The sequence below is a fragment of the Podarcis pityusensis genome (genome assembly GCF_964106645.2).
Source record: "Podarcis pityusensis genome assembly, chromosome: 10".
Taxonomy (NCBI): domain Eukaryota; kingdom Metazoa; phylum Chordata; class Lepidosauria; order Squamata; family Lacertidae; genus Podarcis; species Podarcis pityusensis.
The window spans coordinates 7466160-7488838 of NC_138035.1; the positions used below are offsets into that span (position 1 = coordinate 7466160).

General features: G+C 43.5%; 1 protein-coding gene across 1 annotated transcript in view; it reads right to left on the reverse strand.

The window, feature by feature from the left end:
• Positions 1-22679, reverse strand: part of LOC308457810 (uncharacterized protein) — a 238705-nt gene that overhangs the window by 91619 nt on the left and 124407 nt on the right. Inside the window, exons 53-59 of the mRNA XM_080971981.1 lie at positions 21715-21855; positions 19816-19971; positions 18834-19106; positions 17335-17451; positions 11138-11275; positions 1122-1202; positions 962-1024 (exon numbers count right to left, since the gene is read on the reverse strand). Coding sequence (XP_080828107.1) covers positions 962-1024; positions 1122-1202; positions 11138-11275; positions 17335-17451; positions 18834-19106; positions 19816-19971; positions 21715-21855 — 969 coding nt within the window. The remainder of the gene's footprint in view (positions 1-961; positions 1025-1121; positions 1203-11137; positions 11276-17334; positions 17452-18833; positions 19107-19815; positions 19972-21714; positions 21856-22679) is intronic.

The following is a 22679-nucleotide window of genomic DNA, read 5'->3' on the forward strand; positions in this document are numbered from 1 at the left end:
CCAAAGAGTCTGCAGTATCTTTGAAATATGCTTTATTTGCACATATTTACACCGGAAACTTCCAATGGAGAGTGATTTCATAGAATTCACATCTCAGAAGGCGCTCATCCTTCAAATGGGCACAAGATATAGGACATATTATACAATTTGAGGACTGGGAAAAATTGTGGAAAACAGATTTAAAATTTACAGATTGTTCCCTCCTGAAAGAAAATTACATGAAAATGATGTATAGATAGTATATAACACCAGTACAGATAGCAAAAATGTATAAAACCGGCTCTATCATTTGTTGGAAATGTAAAGAAAAAGAAGGGACTTTTTATCATATGTGGTGGGAATGCAAAGAAGTTAAAAAAAAATGGGAAATGATATATAATGAATTGAAGAAAATGTTTAAAATGATATTCATTTAAAAAAAACAAACAGAAGCATTTTTCTTAGGGATTGTAGGACAAGACCTGCCAAGGAAAATAAGGAACTTATTTATGTATGCAACTACAGCAGCAAGAGTCTTGATAGCACAAGGATGGAAGAATGAGGAAACCCCAACAAAAGAACAGTGGCAAGAGAAATTGATGAACTATGCAGAACTGGCTAAACTGACATACAAATTGCGAGACAAGGACAACTGTGACTTCAAGGAAGAATGGGAACTTTTCACAAATTATTTAAAAGCACAACGAAACGAACTGGACTCCTTGGTAGGTTTTGAATAAACACACACAAATTTATTGTTGATAACACGATGGACAGATATGTGATATATACAGTTTTATAATATGCAGAGAAAATATGTGCAGCGAAATCTGGGAGAGGAACTGAGGGAAGTCCTTGGTGGGGGGGAAAGGGGGGGAATTATGTAGGCGATTATATGGCTTGATAATTTGTTATGTGGAAATTGAGCAATAAAAAATATTTTAAAAAAATAGAAAAAGGGGAAAAAACCACAATAACTCACCCCATAACTGGCATGGTGTTCCAACAGGGCTCCCCTAATCCCAAGCGCACCAGGAGAACGCACCTGCGCAGCCACAATAAAAAGTAAGTCACACGCTTTGCTTGTTTGGTAACGAAATCCACACCTCCTGGGGCTCAAAGGTAAAGAGGGGGATCTTTACCTCAAGGCTCCAAGTCTCTGCCGTCCTTCGGACTCTGCCGTTGCCTCTGTCCTCGGGATCAGAATGGCCGCCAGCATTTTCCTGCTTGAAGGAAGACAGCGTTGGCCAAAAAGGGAAAAAACCTTCACAGAAGTTCCCTGGATTACTTTGAATCCCTGTTTAATAATAAGCCCAGTATTTGAGTTTGAATCAATATATTAATCAATAAGATGGATCAGGCCAATGGCCCATCTAGTCCATCGTCCTGTTTTCACAATGGCCAGCCAAGATGCCTGTGGGAAACCAGAAAGCAGGAAATGAACACAGGAGCAACTCTCCCCTCCTGTGATAGATAGATAGCTACGGTCAGAGACCAGCTTATAAAACACACTTGGGGGGTACAGTCACAGAAGGAAAACAAACAATTAAAACAATGTACAACAATAAATTTAAAATTTATAAATGCGATAAGCGTATAGACACTTAAAACTTTAAGATAAGCTACCGCAGAGAGAGGGGACGCGGGTGGCGCTGTGGGCTAAACCACAGAGCCTGGGACTTGCCGATCAGAAAGTCGGTAGTTTGAATCCCCACGACAGGGTGAGCTCCCGTTGCTCGGTCCCTGCTCCTGCCAACCTAGCCGTTCGAAAGCACACCCGTGCAAGTGGATAATTTGGTACCGCTCCGGCGGGAAGGTAAACGGCGTTTCCGTGCGCTGCTCTGGTTCGCCAGAAGCGGCTTAGTCATGCTGGCCACATGACCTGGAAGCTGGCTTCCTCAGCCAATAAAGCGAGATGAGCGCCGCAACCCCAGAGTCGGCCACGACTGGACCTAATAGTCAGGGGTCCCTTTACCTTTACCTTACCGCAGAGAGACGACCCAGAGTCTCCCATGGAACCGAGTTTGGGGATTTTCTTAATGAACTAGTTTGAGTCGGGAGATGGTCTGCGCCTACAGATCTGTACACAAAATCTGGTGACCATCCAGGTCGTCTTCTCATATTTGCCTAACAGGAAAAGGTTGAATTTTTGCTTTTCCGGGAGGTCAGCAAGCCTCACCAGCAGGGGATCAATGGTCTTACTACGTGCCTCTTCATAAAAGGGATATCTAAAGAACAAGTGCTCTGGGCTTCCTATCCCCCTCAATGAACAGGTGCAAAGTCTCGGAGCATATGGGACTTTTTTAAGGCTCCTTCCAGGACCGGCGAGGGCAGAACTGAGCTTCTGGCGAGTGTAAAGGCCCTTCTTGCATTTTTAGATACGAGAAAGAAGAGATATCTGTTAAGTTGTGGGTGAACATATCAGACAACACAGCGATTCTTCAAACAGCTCTTGTTTATTCACAGGCCAGAACAGAACTGAACTGAAGGGTTCAGCCAGCCTGCTTATATAGAGCTCCACTACAACGCAACAGTAACAACTTTCTTTAACTATCCAATCACTGAACGTCACTTTCAATTCCTTATTTGCATATGTGGAACTGAGTGAAAACTATCTACAGTATCCTGACCCAGTATGCTGACCCAGGGTGAGAACTTCAGTACAACAACTTAACAAGACTCCCATCCTAAAGATCTGGGGAACTGCTGCCCCCAGTCACTGTGAACAAGACTGAGCGAGGCAGCCGAGGAATATCAACTTATCGTGTTCCTATGTCAAGGTGAAACATGAAACAATGGCAGTGAAGGCTATGAACGAGGCCGATGATCTACCTGACCATTCCAGTAATTTTTTAGAGGGCTGGTGTCAAGGACTGGCTAGGTGGGGAAGGGTGGTGGGTGCCACACACCCAAGAGCAGGGGTCAGCAAACTTTTTCAGCAGGGGGCCGGTCCACTGTCCCTCAGACCTTGTGGGGGGCCGGGCTATATTTTGGGGGGGGGAAATATTATGAACGCATTTCTATGCCCCACAAATAACCCAGAGATGCATTTTAAATAAAAGCACACATTCTACTCATGTAAAAACACACTGATTCCCGGACTGTCTGTGGGCCAGATTTAGTAGGTGATTGGGCCGGATCAGGCCCCCGGAGCTTAGTTTGCCTACCCATGCCCAAGAGTCCCCGCTAGGAGGGAGAACAGAAGAAGAAGAGGAAGTGGAAGAGGAAGAGGAAGAAGAGGAAGACTTTTATTGGTGTTAGACGCCCTGAGCCCGGTTCTGGCTGGGGAGAGCAGGGTATATATAAAAAAAAATATTATGATTTGTTTTGTACTGAGTTGAATAGGATCCAAAATGCAGCAGTCTGCTTGGTCCAAAACAATAGGATTCAGAATGCAGCAGTCTGATTGGTCCTAGAACAATAGGATCCAAAATGCAGCAGTCTAATTGGTCCTAGAACAATAGGACCCAGAATACAGCAGTCTGATTGGTCCACAGGACCCACCCAATCCAGCTCTAGGTGGAATTGAATCCGCAACCTGATTGGCCTACAGGAGAATCCCGGAATTAGCCAATCACGTGGGGCCCATTGTATAAATAATGTATATAAGGCAGACATTCTGGGGGAACTTCCATTCCTCCTCACCACTATGAGCTGAATAAAGAGCATGAAATTCACTCTCGACTCCAAGTATATTTCATTATTATTATTATTAGTAGTAGTAGTAGTAGTAGTAGTAGTATATTGGGGGGGGGGATCCAGAGTGAGAGGTTAGAGGAGAAGGGTGGGGCCAGTGGTCAGTTTCTGCAACGTTTTCAGCTCATAGCTGTCAACTTTTCCCTTTTCTTGAGAGGAATCTTATTCAGAATAAGGGAATTTCCCTTTAAAAAAGGGAAACGTTGAGAGCTATGTTCCAGCTGAATAAAACGAGCCAGAGGAACTCAGCCATGTTGTGACTTTCTGTGAATAAAAGCCAACTGCGTTTCGTGACTCATATTCTCTCCTGGCCTGTGGATGACCTGTGTTCGCCCAAGAGCTCCTTGACCCCTGGCTTGCCTGATTTCAAATGTCCCTACCAAATCACGAAGTTGGAAGCTTGTGAATGGGATGTCTTTCTAAATTACATGGAAAAAGAAGCCTTCCAGAGCATCACTTGGCTTTGTTGTTGTTGTTGTTTAGTCGTTTAGTCGTGTCCGACTTTTCGTGACCCCATGGACCAGAGCACGCCAGGCACTTCTGTCCTCCACTGCCTCCCTCAGTTTGGCCAAACTCATGCTGGTAGCTTCAAGAACACCATCCAACCATCTCATTCTCTGTCGTCCCCTTCTCCTTGTGCCCTCCATCTTTCCCAACATCAGGGTCTTTTCCAGGGAGTCTTCTCTTCTCATGAGGTGGCCAAAGTATTGGAGCCTCAGCTTCAGGATCTGTCCTACCAGTGAGCACTCAGGGCTGATTTCCTTAAGAATGGAGAGGTTTGATCTTCTTGCAGTCCATGGGACTCTCAAGAGTCTCCTCCAGCACCATAATTCAAAAGCATCAATTCTTCGGCGATCAGCCTTCTTTATGGTCCAGCTCTCACTTCCATACATCACTACTGGGAAAACCATGGCTTTTACTATACGGACCTTTGTTGGCAAGGTGATGTCTCTGCTTTTTAAGATGTTGTCTAGGTTTGCCATCGCCTTTCTCCCAAGGAGCAGGCGTCTTTTAATTTCGTGACTGCTGTCACCATCTGCAGTGATCATGGAGCCCAAGAAAGTAAAATCTCTCACTGCCTCCATTTCTTCCCCTTCTATTTGCCAGGAGGTGATGGGCCCAGTGGCCATGATCTTAGCGTAGATTAAATCCCACTGGCAATCAGACTGTTCTCCAAGATTTACAATCTAGATACACTTATCAGGGGGGAAATTGATTTACGAAGTACGTTCATGGTGTTGTAAACAAAATCTGCCCTTTTTCCCTTATGGTGTATCCAAGAGCCCATATAGAGTCCTTATGTAGCTTTCCTATTGGTAAGAGAAAATAACAGAGGCCAACCAGAGAATATTGAGAAGCCAAGCAGCTAGGAAGCATGATCTTTATTGATCTGTTGCAACAGGGTGCTCCCCTCACCCGCAGGAAAGGAGGAGGACCCAGAACAAAGGTGTGCCTGCCCTTATATAGAAATTTTAAATTGCCTGCCCTGGAGCTCCAGACCACCCCTTCATACATTATACATACATCACAGAAGGGGTGTAACCTAAGACCACCACCCCCAGATACATCATACCTACATCACAGAAAAGGCGGTCTACAGCAGAAATCTGAGTGTGTTGTTTATCTTGTCTGACAGGTTACCTGTTAATGCTCACTTGATTGGATACCCTGGGGAGCCTAGCCAGTCTTTTGTAATGATAAATACTTAGTTCCTGAGCCAGGTCACAGGTTCACCCTATTCAAACACAAACAGACATACCCTTAAGACAGGATTTGTGAAGGAAAAGACAATGGGGAGGCTTTTCCATTTTCCTTTGACCTTGCAGAGAAAACATTTGGTCAGTTTGGAAATAAAAAATGGTTTCAAGTTGGTCTTCCTGTGCTGATCTATGTATGTGCTTGGTTGGTACATTTATGAACATTTAACATATATCTAAGATTTTAAAATTCTTATCACAATGGTTAGCAGAAAGTCGTGATTTGAATCAAGGAGTCAAGCCAAAGCTGTGAAAAGAAGGCTTGTATTCCCTATGTAGAAATTAATTTGAAAATATTTGTTTTTTGAAGTTATCTATTTTTTGTTTTTATTCCTTTTCTGTTTTCTTTCTTTTCCTTTTCCTTTTATTTATGTATAATGGATGTATCTACCTGTTTGCAATAAAGAAATTAAAAATATATATATCATGAAAAAAACCAACGAAGTTGGAAGCTTGCTTTTGGAAAAACAAGCAAACCCGTTTTCGGTTCACAGCATCGTGCGCCAGCTGTCAGATACTGCCAAACTTCTCACCACGGGACAGCCAAACATCCCAGCTGTGAGTCAGCCCTCTTGGCGGATATTGCAAATACTCTAAGTTCTCAGCCTCCCAGAACTTAGCCTCTCTTTACTGTGCTTTCGGTGTGATGTGATGTGAAGCAAACACAGCAAGAGGAAGGGGCATGTTACAAAACCATCCTTTGCGCCATCCCTCAGTTCCACAGGTGGCAAGCAATTTCAGCAAGCAGCATGAGAAGCTATCCATCAGTTCCCGGATTCTGAACGGGGATTTGTGGCTAGATGGGGGCAGGGGAATGATTCATCAAACGCTTAAAGCGTTAAGCGAAATATAGACACAAGGGAGGAAGGAGGAGCTGGAGTGGAACAGAAGCTAGAAAGTGCCTTCTTCGTTCAACTTCAGAGGATGCAAAACTCTTGCAAGTTTTGAAGGACACAGAGCACAGAGGGGTTTTGCCACCCTGAGAGGCTGTGTCACACAATCCCAAGACACGCATAATGTCTAACCTTTAATTTTGACTAGGGCTGGTTTTCAACATCGTTATATATCACCAGCTAAACATTTCTTTTTTCTCTTTTTAAATAAAGTTTATTAGTATTTTCCACACAACAACAACAACACGAAAAATATCGAAAAATAACAATACACAAAACACAAAAATCAACATTCAGGGGGGGAAAACAAATCCATATCTTACAAGTTAATAATATAAACACTTAAAAGAAAAACAAACATTGACTTCCAGAATAGAAGTTTAAACGGGGAAGTAAATGTAATTGTAGTATTTTCATTATTGTAATAGTTATTATTATTTCTTATCGGTAGAAGGCAATGTTAATGTAGGCTTCTTTGTTTTGCTGTCTGTGTAATTTTTTTTAAACCAATAAAAAAAGAAGAGTTTGCTGGATCCGGCCAATGGCCCATCTAGTCCATCATCCTGCTCTCACAGGGGCCAAAAAGATGCCCTAATGTGAAGCCCACAGGTAAAGGTAAAAGGACCCCTGACCATTAGGTCCAGTCATGACCGACTCTGGGGTTGCGGCGCTCATCTCGCTTTACTGGCCGAGGGAGCCGGCATACAGCTTCCAGGTCATGTGGCCAGCATGACTAAGCCGCTTCTGGTGAACCAGAGCAGCGCACGGAAACGCCATTTACCTTCCCGCCGGAAGGACGTGCTTTCGAACTGCTAGGTTGGCAGGAGCAGGGGCCGAGCAACGGGAGCTCACCCCGTTGTGGGGATTCGAACCGCCGACCTTCTGATCAGCAAGTCCTAGGCTCTGTGGTTTAACCCACAGCGCCACCCGCGTCCCTCGTGAAGCCCACAAGCCGGATGCAATCACGAGCCCTTTCCCCTCCTGCAGTTTTCAGTAACTGGTATTCAGAAGAATTTCCTTCACTGTACAGGATTATCTGCTGTGCAGTTGCTTTAGCTCACTGGTTCCCAAACTTTTTTGACCCCCCGTCACCTTGGTTCCATGATGAACCCTGTAGAAGGGATCGCCCGACCTATTTCCTCTCTCTTTTATTATTACAGACTCTGGTAGAGTCCTCTCTAAACTGCTCTATAGCCCCCCGGTTCCAATTAAAACCGGCTGTTAATGAAAGCGTGCTACCTGGCTGTAATTCACCCACCTTAGCATTGCTCGCGAGTGGCTGTGGGCTTATTTAAACGCCTCCGGAATGGGAAGCAAGGGAAGAGGAGGAGGTGGAGGGGCTTCGCAGTCGGTTCAGATCAACTGCTCCCTCTTGAAGGCAACGTGAGTTTTTTAATAGCTGACGGCAGGCAAGGGCATCGTTGGAAAGAGAGATTGAATAGTGCTCCGGGCTTGCCAAGCGTTCTCGGTCAGAGCAAAACGGCGCCTCAGCAAAGCTTTTTGCAAAGGAAATAGCTTTGCCGAAGGAGGAATTTGAAGGTTTGCCATAGCAGGGGAACTGAAATATACCCGGAGTCGAGAGTGGATTTCATGCTCTTTATTCAGCTCATAGTGGTGAGGAGGAATGGAAGTTCCCCCAGAATGTCTGCTTTGTATACATTATTTACACAATGGGCCCCACTTGATTGGCTAATTCCGGGATTCTCCTGTAGGCCAATCAGGTTGCGGATTCACTTCCACCTGGAGCTGGATTGGGTGGCTCCTGTGGACCAATCAGACTGCTTGAATAATCATAGTTTAGAGGTCCCGGGCCCTAAGGAAGTCAGATTATCCTCCACCAGGGCCAGGGCCTTCTCAGTGATGGCTCCGACCTGGTAGAATGCTCTGTCCCAGGAGACCAGGGCCCTGCAGGATTTAACCTCCTTTCACTGGGCCTGTAAGACAGAGCTATTCCGCCTGGCTTTCAATTGGAACTTAGCCTGATCTTTTATTCCCCTTCCTTCCCTCCCCCTCCCCTTTTTATGAAGATTACCCGCTCTGGGATCCCACAGGTGTCCTCGCTGGCCCAAATAGGACTAATTTAGCCAGCTAGCCCGGGTGATCATCCAATGTTTATTGGATGGATTTCCCCCCTAAACTGATTTTTGAATTCTGAATTTATTGTTATTCACGTTTTATACTGTATTTTATGCTGTTTTGTTTTTTTGTTTTTTTGTTTTTTTGCATCAGTTAAGTGTTTTCAATTTGTTGTAAGCCGCCCTGAGCCCGGTTTTCTCAACCGGGAAGGGCGGGGTATAAATAAAAATTTATTTATTTATTTATTTATTTATAGGGAGGAGGGAGTATGGGAGTAAAACCTGCCTCCTTTCCCCCCTCCCATTTTTAAAATTGATTTTCCACATTTATAACAAAAATGACATATAAAATCACAAAACAAAACTCCTTACAATACTAAAAGAAAGAAAAAAGAATAAAAACACTTATTACTTCCAGAATCCAAGTTAACTTTCACTGTAATCTGACTTCCTCGATTCCCCCCTAACTGAGCAGTTTTCCAAAATCATCTTTCTAATAAAATTAACTCCTTCAATTTACTATCTTCCTCTCTTTTCTTTTTGGCTTAAATCCATATTACTATACAACGTTCCTATTTCAATCCTAGGCCTATCAGATACTTGCAAGTATCTTCTAATTATCTTATATTACAATATTTAGCTAAATAGTCTTTAAATTTCTTCCAATCTTCTTGGTGCTCCTTTCTGATTGTGGATTGTAAAACCTGCGTCCTGCTTATCTCCCCATGCGCTACTATTTTAAACTTCTGCACTGAAATCAACGAGCACAGCTACCATAGTCCCACAGCCGTTGTGGGAATTCTGCAAACATAGAGCCCCCTTTCGAAAAGGAAGAATCCAGCCGGTCTGAATTGTGTGGGCTGGCTGCCCTCTGCTGGATGCTGCAGTCAGAACCAAAGGAAGCAGAAAGCTGCTTCTGTGGATGTTTGCAGATTGAGGAATCTCTCCCAAGAGAGGCTCCCTCTTTGAACTGCGACCTTCTGCTCGACCTACTACTGAGCTGTGTCCCTTCTCGTGCTTCAAAATAGGCTCTCACCTACACAGAGGCCATCCCAGAGCATGCTTCTTGGTTATGCGATCCAAGGGTCAGTGGTAACATGCGCAGAAGCCATTTGGCGCATCACCACCGTCCCAGAATACCTTCTGAGCACACAAAGGCAACCCAGTATATCTGAAGGAGCGTCTCCACCCCCATCGTTCGGCCCGGACACTGAGGTCCAGCACCGAGGGCCTTCTGGCGGTTCCCTCACTGCGAGAAGCCAAGTTACAGAGAACCAGGCAGAGGGCCTTCTTGGTAGTGGCGCCCTCCCTGTGGAACGCCCTCCCACCAGATGTCAAAGAGAACAACAACTACCAGACTTTTAGAAAACATCTGAAGGCAGCCCTGTTTAGGGAAGCTTTTAATGTTTGATGTATCACAGTATTTTAATATTCTTTTGGAAGCCGCCCAGAGTGGCTGGGGAAGCCCAGCCAGATGGGCAGGGTATAAATAATAAATTATTATTATTATTATTATTATTATTATTATTATTATTATTATATAACCCAAGAGAGCCAGTGTGGTGTAGTGGTTAAGAGCGGTGGACTCGTAATCTGGTGAACCGGGTTCGCGTCTCCGCTCCTCCACATGCAGCTGCTGGGTGACCTTGGGCCAGTCACACTTCTCTGAAGTCTCTCAGCCCCACTCACCTCACAGAGTGTTTGTTGTGGGGAAAGAAGGGAAAGGAGAATGTTAGCCGCTTTGAGACTCCTTCAGGTAGTGATAACGCGGGATATCAAATCCAAACTCTTCCAAGTAGACTCTCTTGATGTGATGATAGATTGGGCAAGAGATGTGGGACATAACATAATGTTTGAAGACTGGGAAAGGTTGTGGAGGAAAGGGGTCAAGTTCACTGGATGTACGGTGTTAAAGGAAAATATTATGAAAACGATGTAGAGATGGTACTTAACCCCTGTAAAATTAGCAAAGATTTATCATAATAGTGATAATCTATGTTGGAAATGTAAAGAAGAAGATGGTACCTTTTATCATATGTGGTGTACCTGCCCCTAGGTGAAAGACTTCTGGGAGAGGATTTATAATGAACTGAAAAAAATGTTTAAATATTCATTTATTAAGAAACCAGAAGCCTTTCTTCTTGGAATAATAGGTCCGGAATTGCCCAAGAAAGATGTTAGATTCTTTTTGTATGCCACAACTGCTGCTAGGATTTTGTTGGCCAAGAATTGGAAATTACAAGAAGTGCCAACAGTGGAGGAATGGCAGATGAAGATGATGGACTTTTGGGAGCTAGTCGACCTGACCGGAAGAGTCCGTGACCAGAAGGAGGAGGAGTACCAGGAGGAATGGATGAAATTCAAAGACTACTGTATTTAGCGAAATATGCTAAGATAATTTAAATAGAATTACTTGCAATTACCAGATTGGCTTAGGATTTAAATATGTGATGTTATAGAATAATATGTTTAAAGTTAATATGAAAAGGAAGAAAGATGTTACTTGACTAAGTAAATTTTATGAGAAATTAGTTTTGGAAAACTGTTACAATGATATATACTGAAATTCAGCCAGGGGGATACGAGGAAGTCATTCAATAATGTTAACAAAAGTGGAATTATTACAGTTAGGATTTTTGTTTGTTTGTTTATAAATTTGGAAAATTAATTTAAAAATTTGAAAAAAATTTGAAAAAAACCCAAGTAGACTCTCTTGGGTTTCTTCCCCTTAACTCACCCGACTGATTTCTTTCTCCCTTTTTCGCTCCTTGGGTCTTTTCTTCAGAGGCTCCAGCAGTTCTGTGGATGCCGTGGGCGTTGCCGACACAAGCTCTGCAGAATTCGACTCTGTCTCCGGCTCAAGACTGGAAGGCACCTGCAGAGACAAAAATTGAGGCAGTTTTATGACAAAGAAGCAGGTGCTAAAAGCCCTTTCAGAAGATGCAGACTGCTCCACTGGGCCAGAACGGAGGACTGTGCCAATGCAGCCTCAGCCATGTCTGATCCATGCTGGATCAGGCCAGTGGCCCACCTAGTCGAGCATCCTGTTCTCACAGTGGCCAACCACGGTTTGGATTTGATATCCCGCTTTATCACTACCTTAAGGAGTTTCAAAGCGACTAACATTCTCCTTTCCCTTCCTCCCCCACAACAAACACTCTGTGAGGGGAGTGGGGCTGAGAGACTTCAGAGAAGTGTGACTGGCCCAAGGTCACCCAGCAGCTGCATGTGGAGGAGCGGGGAAGCGAACCCGGTTCACCAGATTACGAGTCTATTGCTCTTAACCACTACACCACACTGCTTCCCACCACACTGTGGGAAGCCTGCAAACAGGATTCAAGCACAAGAGCCTTTTTCCCTTCCTGCCGTTTCCAGAAAGTGGTATTCAGAAGAACTGCTGCCTCCAAATTTGGAGGCTGAGAATAAACATCATTGTTGTTGTTGTTGTTGTTTAGTTGTTTAGTCCTGTCTGACTCTTCGTGACCCCCTGGGCCAGAGCACGCCAGGCACTCCTGTCTTCCACTGCCTCCCGCAGTTTGGTCAAACTCATGCTGGTAGCTTCGAGAACACTGTCCCACCATCTCGTCCTCTGTTGTCCCCTTCTCCTTGTGCCCTCAATCTTTCCCAACATCAGAGTCTTTTCCAGGGAGTCTTCTCTTCTCATGAGGTGGCCAAAGTCTTGGAGCCTCAGCTTCAGGATCTGTCCTTCCAGTGAGCACTCAGGGCTGATTTCCTGAAGAATGGATAGGTTTGATCTTGCAGTCCATGGGACTATCACTGCCTTGGCATGGCGAAGGGGCTTGAATAACTCAGAGAAGCTATGAGCTATGCCATGCATGGCCACCCAAGATGGACAGGTCATAGTGGAGAGTTTTGACCAAACGTGATCCACCTGGAGCAGGAACCGGCAAGCCACTCCAGTATCCCTGCCAAGAAAACTCCATGGGCAAAGACAACAGGCATAAAAATCATGGTGAAATGTAAAGGAAAGGAAGGAACTTTCTATCACATGTGGTGGGAATGTAAAAAAGTGAAAAACTTCTGGGAAATGATATATAATAAGATGAAAAAGATGTTGAAATATACATTTATTAAGAAACCAGAAGCATTTTTACTTGGCATTGTAGGAGATGATATTAATAGATAGGATTGTAAATTGTTTCTATATGCAGTGACGGCAGCAAGAATACTATTGGCACAAAAATGGACGCAAGAAGAGGACTTCCGGGGTGGCGCCATCGGCAATGGCGGACTCCCTCTGAACAGGAGGGACTAGCTCCGCGGGAAACGGGTCTTTTCCGCTACGGCGAAGTGGAGACCCTTTTAAAAATCACAGGCGGATGAAGCCTGTGACCATGGGACTTGGCGGGCACCTTTAGCGCCCCCCCAACTCGTTAAGGAACCCACTAACGGGCTCCGAAGTGAAGAGGGGGAAGTGGCGCGGTGCTGTGAGTCAATTGCTATTTCCGTGGAGCGAAGCCGCACAGCCGTTGCCAGAGAGCGCTGCCTTTTTCCTGGGACAATTTGGACTCTAAAATAAGCACCCGTGAGTACTTAGACTTTGAACAACTGGACATTAGATAAGGACTTGCAAGCAGAAAGGAATTGGATTTTAAAAACCTTTTTTAATTTGGTACGGAACGGGAAGGTCTAAACAGGAAGTCAGCCTTCCATTCTTCTGTAGACAGAATAAAGCAAAGACAACATAAACTAGAGCTTAGAAAATCGCCTTTAAAGGATTGGATTTCATCATTTAAAATTGTGGAACCCCCCTTCGACAGCAGGAGAAGGAGGGGGATCTTTTCCGGACTGTTTAAAGTGAGTTTAAAGTAAAGTAACTTTCCTCCGTCCTGATCCTGGAGCGGGGTGTCAGGACTGACGTTTGAAGTTCATTGACCAGAGACAAGCATTTCGACAGATAGCTAAAAGAAGAGAAACATAGCGATTCCACTGCTTCCCTTCACATCTTTAAGCAACAAATATTGACAAAGTATCTCAAAAAGGGAAACTTTGTTGCAAGAACAAATAGAAGTTTTCCCCCTAGAGGGAGACTGTGTAACTGTTACCAACTCCAGAGAGCCGGCAGCTGTTACAGATAACAATCGTGGGAACAGGCATTCGACCTTGCAGGACAATGTATTCAGAAGCTTTGTTGTGTGCTTTCTATAAAACAAATGCCCTACTGGAACAATTACATGAAAAGGTGAATTGGATGGCGACTTCGACTAGAAATTTTGAACAGGCAGTGGGAAATTTTGAACAGACAGTGGGAAAATATGTGGAGCCCACCCAGGAATTAAATAAGGAGTGTGTCCTGACAGAACAGGCCCAACAGGAATATGAGCTTTCGGATTTGACAAATGAACTTGGAAAAAGCCAGATTTGGAAAGAAAAAGTTTGGTTTGGCTTGGAAATGGGGGGCTGGATTGACCCCCCTATGCTGGGATGTTTGGACTTTTCAAATCTGACAATGGGCCGTGAGATGTTTGGGATTGTGGGGGCTCTTAATTTCGGAGGGTCTTTGAAACATGCTTTTAAATACCATATGGAACTCAGTGTTGAATCTGGAAAAGGGGCTGATCTGTCGAGAAGGGTTAAAAATATTGCCAAGCTGGAGTTACCACGAGCAGGAGACAAGGGAAAATACAGTTACAAATATGAAGAAGAGCTGCGGAAGGGACATGGAAGAGACTTGAGGGCCTCGGATATAAGGCTGCCAGGTTAATGGGCTAGATCGATGGGATAATAAGGACTGACAAAACCCGGAACCAGGAGGAAGAGACGTTGGATGAAGATTGGATTTGTTTGTATTTCTTTTTTCTACCATTAGAACTGTTTTATAAAATTGATGAATGTTAGAAAAATGTTGGAATGAAACTACTTGGCTTTAGTAAAGATGTTTAAAGAATTATGAAAGAATATTATGGTTATGAGAAGTTGGTAAGGATAAGATTTAAGTTTTAAGCTTTAAGGTTTATTTTATTATAGAAAGGTAAGATTAAAACAGATATGGAAAGGATTTGCTGAGATAATTAATAACTAGGATACAAAGAAAGGGAGGAGGAGGAGGTCAAAGAAAGAAGGTAATGACAGTTGAGGATATGAGAATAATGAATTTGTTTTTAAATGTTTTTTAATTGTGTGTGATGTATTTTTTTTTCTTTTTGTCACCTTTTCTTACTTTTGAATTTGTATTCATATGGTTGGAAGGGGTTTGTTTTTTTTCTTTCTCTACTTTGTTAATTATTTTTATTTTGTATTTTCTACTGCTTTTATTTTATCTGGTAACACTTTGAAAATTTCAATAAATATCTTATTAAAAAAAAATGGACGCAAGAAGAATTATAGACGAAAGAAGAATGGTGGATGAAAATGATGGACTATGCAGAATTGGATAAATTAACAGGAAGGATTCGAAACCTGCGGGACCAGAGATTCTTAGAAGACTGGAGTAAATATACAAACTATTTGAAAAGTAATTGTAATGAACAGATCATGTTAGTAGGACTGCAAGACGTTTTGTAAGGAGGACTATTTGAAATATTGCAAGAAAGACTATGAGGGGAGTTATTAATTAATGATAGGTAAAGGTAAAGGGACCCCTGACCATTAGGTCCAGTCGTGGCCAACTCTGGGGTTGCGGTGCTCATCTTGCTTTACTGGCCAAGGGAGCCGGCGTACAGCTTCCGGGTCATGTGGCCAGCATGACTAAGCCGCTTCTGGCGAACCAGAGCAGCACACAGAAACGCCGTTTACCTTCCCGCCAGAGCAGTACCTATTTATCTACTTGCACTTTGACGTGCTTTCAAACTGCTAGGTTGGCAGGAGCAGGGACCGAGCAACAGGAGCTCACCCCGCCATGGGGATTTGAACCGCCGACCTTCTGATCAGCAAGTCCTAGGCTCTGTGGTTTAACCCACAGTGCCACCCGCGTCCCATTAGTTAATGAGAATTAAGAGTAATAGAGAAATTCAGAAATTCAGAATAAGTGATAAAGAACAAAAAATCATCAGAGGTGTTGACGGAAGTCTAAAACATTGTATAAGATAAGAAGTTATGTTATATGATTGTTGGAAATGATATGTTAAACTACACACACACACACACACACACACACACACACATCATGGCTGGTTAAAGCTAAAGTAGCAAGTCTCCAAATTTCTTAGCAGAAAGAGAATACAGCAAGCATCAATAAGTACACGGCGGTGTGCTACCCCTTTGCAAATAATCCAGTAATATCCATGAGCCAGTGTGAAGAAACTGACTTGGAAAAGAGATAGGGTGCTCACGCGTTTGGTTCGATGCAATTACCTGGCAAGATTAAGGACCAAGGTGTGTTTCTGTTGATGCCCAACAGGTGCTGATCAACTGGAACATTTCTTTAGAGGCACAAAGGACAGAACTGGAGTGGAGTGATTTAGGCCATCAGAGTTTTTAGGTGGCCTGTAAGTGGGTTCATTCTTAATGAAATCAGCCCTGAGTGCTCACTGGAAGGGCAGATCCTGAAGCTGAGACTCCAATACTTTGGCCACCTCATGAGAAGAGAAGACTCCCTGGAAAAGACCCTGATGTTGGGAAAGATGGAGGGCACAAGGAGAAGGGGACAACAGAGGACGAGATGGTTGGACAGTGTTCTCGAAGCTACCACCATGAATTTGACCAAACTGTGGGAGGCAGTGGAAGACAGGAGTGCCTGGCGTGCTCTGGTCCATGGGGTCACGAAGAGTCGGACACGACTAAACGACTAAACAACAACAACAAGTGGGTTGGGAAAGACCCGGTCCTGGACTCCTATAGGTCACAGCCCCATCTAGCCTAGCATCCTGCTCTCACAGTGGCCAAACAGATGCCCCAATGGGAACCTCACAAACAGGAACCTGACTCCTGTCAGGGCTGGTGCCAAAACCAGTCACCCCCTGGCTCCATGCCTGAAAACAGCACATCAGGACATGGGCAAAAATAGCAGAGTTGCAAGAAGTCTCATGCAGAGTTCCAGTGTGAGAAGAAGAAGAAGAGGAGTTTGGATTTGATATCCCGCTTTATCACTACCCTAAGGAGTCTCAAAGCGGCTAACATTTTCCTCTCCCTTCCTCCCCCACAACAAACACTCTGTGAGGCGAGTGGGGCTGAAAGACTTCAGAGAAGTGTGATTGGCCCAAGGTCACCCAGCAGCTGCATGTGGAGCAGCGGGGAATCGAACCTGGTTCACCAGATTATGAGTCCACCACTCTTAACTACTACACCACACTGTCTCTCTTTAACCACTACACCACACACACACACACACACACACACACAGGCAGCAAAAGTTATTCAGTTATGTTTTCTACTGAGGTTCTTAGAGCATGAAATGTTTACAAAGTCCAAGATTCTTACTGGATCCCCCAGGCAAGGCGCAAAACTGAGCGCATCCAGTTACAGAGGCAAAAAACTCAGACAGACTGTGCAGAAGAAAGAGAAACAATAGACGGAATACAGAAATTCTCAGTAGCGGGATATTTATCTCCTAACTCAGAGCATTTTGTCCTTGAGTCTCACATGACTCACATGACACAGCCCAGCTGCAGAGAAGCTTTGAGAAAGTTCAGGAATATAAACCTTTACCCATAAAACTCCACAATCCCTGACAAGTCCAGCTGATATTCAGTCTGCCTCTGACTATGGGGGCAGAACATAGCATTATCCTCTTCTGTGAATTTGCCTAATCTTTTGAAGCCATCCACACCGGAAGTACAGTTCGGATTTTGAGCTGGTGGGTTTCAATGGTGGGCGAGAGGCAAAATTTCAGCAGGGTCTAGCGAGGGGAGAACGTCCCCAGACTCAAATGGGTTTGGCTTGGAATAAGTTCATCTATTTTCCCCCACACTGAAGAGAAAGAAAACGGACAAATAATATGCATCTTTTTTATTGAGTTCTGGAGGTAGTGCTTACACTGAATAGGTCTCCATCTGTCTTCATCTTTCCTGCGGTCTCTGTTACCTGACGTGGTGCATTCTCTAGCGAGTGGAGATGGGACTCTGGATCAAGATGAAGGAAGTTCTGTTCTACCTGAAGAAACAGAATAATCTCTTTTGGGTTTCATAGGGGATATTAAACAGAACACAAGCCAATCACGTGCTACTGTGGCACATGCAGCCAATGTTGCTTTATTTTTTATTAATGGAAATATCATTTCAAAGATCCAAAAATCAGCAATAGCACTTTACTTAGCACGGATAAGATCACATTGGAAATCTTGTGCTAACTTCTGGGTGTGTAGCTAAGAAGACTGCTGGGGAAAAAGACTGATAAAGTGAGAGTTTGAAAGAGGATCAGGATCTGGAGGATAAATATTGAGAAAAAGTCAGGATGTCCTGAAATGTAAACGTAGCAGTGGCATCAGGGTTATCACATTGGTTGAGGTCTATAATTTTTGCTTAAGGATCAAGCTCAGAGTTTACACAGCTGAAAGGCTGGCTTTCCAGGCCAAGTTCAAGGTGTTACTCTTGGTACATAAAGTCCTCGACAGCTTGAGACCAGTTTACTTGAAAGATATATGCCCACTTGACTGCTTTTATCATTGCTGTTACAAGTGCCACATAATATTCACTCTACATTTTCAAGGAATCGATCCTATAGTGTGGCATCACCTGTTCTCTGAAACTCCCTGCCTAATGACATTAAGCAGGTGCCTTCCCTATATTATTTTCAACACCCACTAAACTCCTTTTTGTTTGCAAAATTACAGCCATGTAATTTTATTTTGTGTGTGTGTGTTTAAAACTGTTGATTTTATCTATATTTTGATAACTTTTATTGTCTGCTTGTTGTTAACGTTTGATCTTATTGGTATTTACTTATCAATATTTTATATTGTTTTAAGTAAGCTAGAGGTCTTACTGAATCAATGACCCTGGGCTGAAAAAGATCCCTTGTTCGGTGGATTCCTGGACAAAACAGACCGTGCAGATAAGAAGTAAAGGGAAAACTTCCAGTGAAAATGAACTATTACATTTTCATACACACAGAAGAAAGGAAAGGAATTTATTTTCGAAACAATAACGACTGATTTATTGTGGATTGATAATTTGTTGAGTCACCTCACTTGTAGATATTGGAAATGTTAAAATACTGTATGTGCAGGAATTAGCAGGTGGATAGCTGATGGTTAAGGATAATAAATTAACAGCAACAACAAAATTATTGTAATAGAAGGTTAATTGCAAGGAAAAGAATGTGAATTAGAAATAACTGGGAAAATAATGGAGCAACAAGAGGAAACTATGGACACATCAATGATGGAGTGTGGGAAACCAATTTTGGGGGAAATTGTATTAAATTTGCTTTAATTTGTGGTTGATTTGGTAAAAATTTGGGAAATCAATACAAATGATTTGTCAGAAAAAAGAGGAAAAGATCCTTGTTCCTGGTTTACAATACCAATGTGTTACCTCTCCCTCTGTCTCCATCCTTACAGATGTCTCTTCCAGAGACCAAACTCCATCCTGGGTCACCAAGATGGCTGCCTCAGTAGCTCCTGCCTGCTCCCAAGAGTCCTCTTCCATCGTCCTTTGAGGCAGAGTTGTGCTCTGTCTGTCCAGATTGTCCTTGGCTTTCGCAGCATCCAGCTCCCATAGGCCTGTGTGGTTGGCTGTCACTTCTGACACCACGTTGTCACCAGGATTGCGGTTAGCAGTTGTCATAATCTTCAGATCTGCAATGGTCTGGTGAAAGAAAGAAAATGCAGCTTGTGAGGCGCCAGGGAACATAACTTCTGGGAGCTGAGCCAGCGACTATATCTTAGAAGGGAGTTGAGGAGAAGCCTAGAGAAACGATAACCTGCTGGAGAACGACCTGAAAATGATTTACAGATGGTATCTAACTGTGAGGAGACTTGTTAAAATGTATAAGACTGGATCCGATAAGTGCTGGAGATGCAATGAGACTATGGGTACGTTCTATCATATGTGGTGGACCTGTAAAAGGGTAAAAGAGTATTGGGAAATAATTCATAATGAATTGGAAAAAAAATGTTTAAAAGTACTTTTCCAAAAAAACCCAGAGTCCTTTTTGTTGGGGGTAATTCAGATGGAAATTCCCAGGTTTCAAAAAAGGTTATTTACGTACCTCAGAGTGCAAGTAGATAAATAGGTACCACTCTGGAGGGAAGGTAAACGGCGTCTCCGTGTGCTGCTCTGGTTCGCCAGAAGCAGCTTAGTTGTCTTTGTAGAACTCAGCAAGGAGAATGACAGAGGCAAAACCAAATTGGTTGGCTCTGCCCATCATTGGCTCTGGCGCCACCTAGTGTTGGCCTCCCGGGCTCCTGCCCTACCAGTTCCAACCGGGACCAGCAACCCAGGAAAAGATGATTCCTCACCTTCACAATATGAACCTTCCCCATTTTTTGAGTTTAGTTCTAATCTGAGCAATTACCTGAGCAAGAGTGGCAGGCAGGGAAGTGGGGGGAGACAAGAGATATTCCTCAGCTTCTGGAGATGGGGATTCCAAATTGATGCTCAGCTGTTCTCGGGCCACTTCGGTGGTGCTAAATAGATGCTCGCTGGGAACATCAGACTTCCGAGTGCTCTGCTAAAATTATACACACAAATGTGTTATAAGAATTCTAAGGTCTCGTAATATTGACACACCACTTAAAATGCAAGATCCCCAAGTGGCTTACATAAAACACAGTTAGAGAATTAGAAAAAGGAAAAAAATGTATATGCAACGTTTAAAACCAAAAATACAAAGAAAGGTATCAGTATAAGGTGGTCAACAAAACATTCAGTTAAATAGTAATAAATAATCAAATGGAACAGTGTGAGGAATCTTACGAGCCCAGGAATACAAACGTAGACTAAAGGTAAAGGACCCCTGACAGTTAAGTCCAGCCGCGAACGACTCTGGGGTTGCGGCGCTCATCTCGCTTTACTGGCTGAGGGAGCCGACGTTTGTCCACAGTTTTTCCGGGTCATGTGGCCAGCATGACTAAGCCACTTCTGGCGAAACCAAAGCAGTGCACAGAAACACCGTTTACCTTCCCACCGGAGTGGTACCTATTTATCTACTTGCACTTTGACGTGCTTTCGAACTGCTAGGTTGGCAGGAGCAGGGACCGAGCAACGGGAGCTCACCCCGTCGTGGGGATTCGAACCACCGACCTTCTGATTAGCAAGCCCAAGAGGCTCAGTGGTTTAGACCACAGTGCCCCCCGTATCCTAGCCATGGACAAATAACAATTATTATTATTATTTGGAATTCATTTTTATAAATAGCTTTTTTTAATAGGAAAAAATAATTTAAAAACCATTTCATACACACACATGCTCCGTTAAAATCATACAGATAATTACAATAGGAACAGCCCGGCACCAGCCCTATCATTAAAAGCAGCCAGTTTCCAAAAACCTGCCAGGACATCAAGGCAGAAATATTTCTGTCACTGGCTAAAAGCATTCCTGTTCACCCAAACCTACCCAGCCACTTAGAGAGTTCAGGTCATTCTAATCCATGGGTAGGCAAACTAAGGCCTGGGGGCTGGATCCGGCCCAATCGCCTTCGAAATCCAGTCTGCAGACGGTCCGGGAATCAGCGTGTTTTTACATGAGTAGAATGTGTGCTTTTATTTAAAATGCATCTCTGGGTTATTTGTGGGGCATAGTGTTATGTACTGAAGTTCTCACCCTGGGCCAGCAGGGGGAATACTGTAGATAGTTTTCACTCAGGTCCACATATGTAAATAAGGAATTGAAAGTGACGTTCAGGGATTGGATAGTTACAGAAAGTTGTTACTGTTGCATTGTAGTGGAGCTCTATATAAGCAGGCTGGCTGAACCCTTCAGTTCAGTTCTGTTCTGGCCTGTGAATAAACAAGTGCTGTCTGAAGAATCGTGTGTCGTCTGATATGTTCACCCCAACTTAACACATAGGAATTCATTCATTATTATTTTTCAAAATATAGTCCGGCCCCCCACAAGTTCTGAGGACAGTGGACCGGCCCTCTGTTGAAAAAGTTTGCTGACTCCTGTTCTAATCTGTTTTTGTAGCCTAACTTTCGTATGTTTTAAGTAGGGTTGTGAAATAAGTATAATAATAATAATAATAATAATAATAATAATAATAATAATTCCATTTTTATGGATATCATGTTTATAAATATTATAAATATCACAAACCGTCTTTACCTGCCAGCAGAAGGACAACAAGGAGGGAAGGAGCTAGCTGAGTTTCCCTAGGCAGAGAGTTCCAAAGTCTGGGAGCAGCCACCGAGAAGGCCCTCTCCTGTGTCCCCTGTGAGGGTGGCACATAGTGTTGTCCTTCTGCGATACTCACCACATCACCGGTGGTTTGCTTAGAGCCTTGCTTCTTCTTGGCTGACTTCCCCTTCCCCTTCCTGGAACCGGCCACTTGCTGGCTCACCAGCTCGACCCCGTCCCGGAGGAGCAGGTCAGACAGCTCCTTCAACAGCGCCAGCTGCAAGTTAAAACAAAGAGGTGCAACACGCTAGATCTCATGAAGCAACCAAGAGGAGAGATTGGTGTGGGCATCCCGCTGACACAATACAGTCCAAATTCTGGATCTCCTCTCTATCTTCCCTTTTCCCCGTGTGCTATTGGCAGGCTATTATTTTTTATTAAATTTTTAATCCCCCCCCCCCATTCTTTATAATCACACTTTAATCCAGGGATGTCAAATAACTTACAGAAAAACCATTCAGTCAAAAATCTAACAATAGCATGCATCAAAATCATCCTCCTATTAGTTATACATAACAGTATATACTTTTGTCCCTACTCATTTATCCTAATTTTTCCCCCTTCCTCCTTTAACCCCTCCCCACAAAACTTGTTCTCTCTTCAGATCTTTAACCATATGCACAGATTATTCATTCTAATTTGAATGCTTGGGTTGCCTTCCCCCTGTGCTATCCAATTCCTATAACTTGTCCATTTATTCAAAATCTTTTGACATTTGTTTTCCCATGTATCTTTCGTCATTACCTGTTCAAATATGTCAGATTGTATATATGGCAGGCTATTAAAAAGAAACAGCCCTCAACTTCTGTGGGGGGTTACATTCCTAAAGCCAAAATTGTGAATGACATCTTCATGATGGAAGGAAGGTAAGAGATAAATGTAAGAAAGCGCCGTGAGGCGTTTAGTGGATTTACTTAGCTATTTAGAAAAATAGTTATACAGTGGTACCTCGGTTGTCAAACGCTTTGGAAGCCGAACGTTTCAGTTTTGGAATGCCGAAAACCCGGAAGTGAATGCTTCCATTTTCGAACGCGCCTTGCC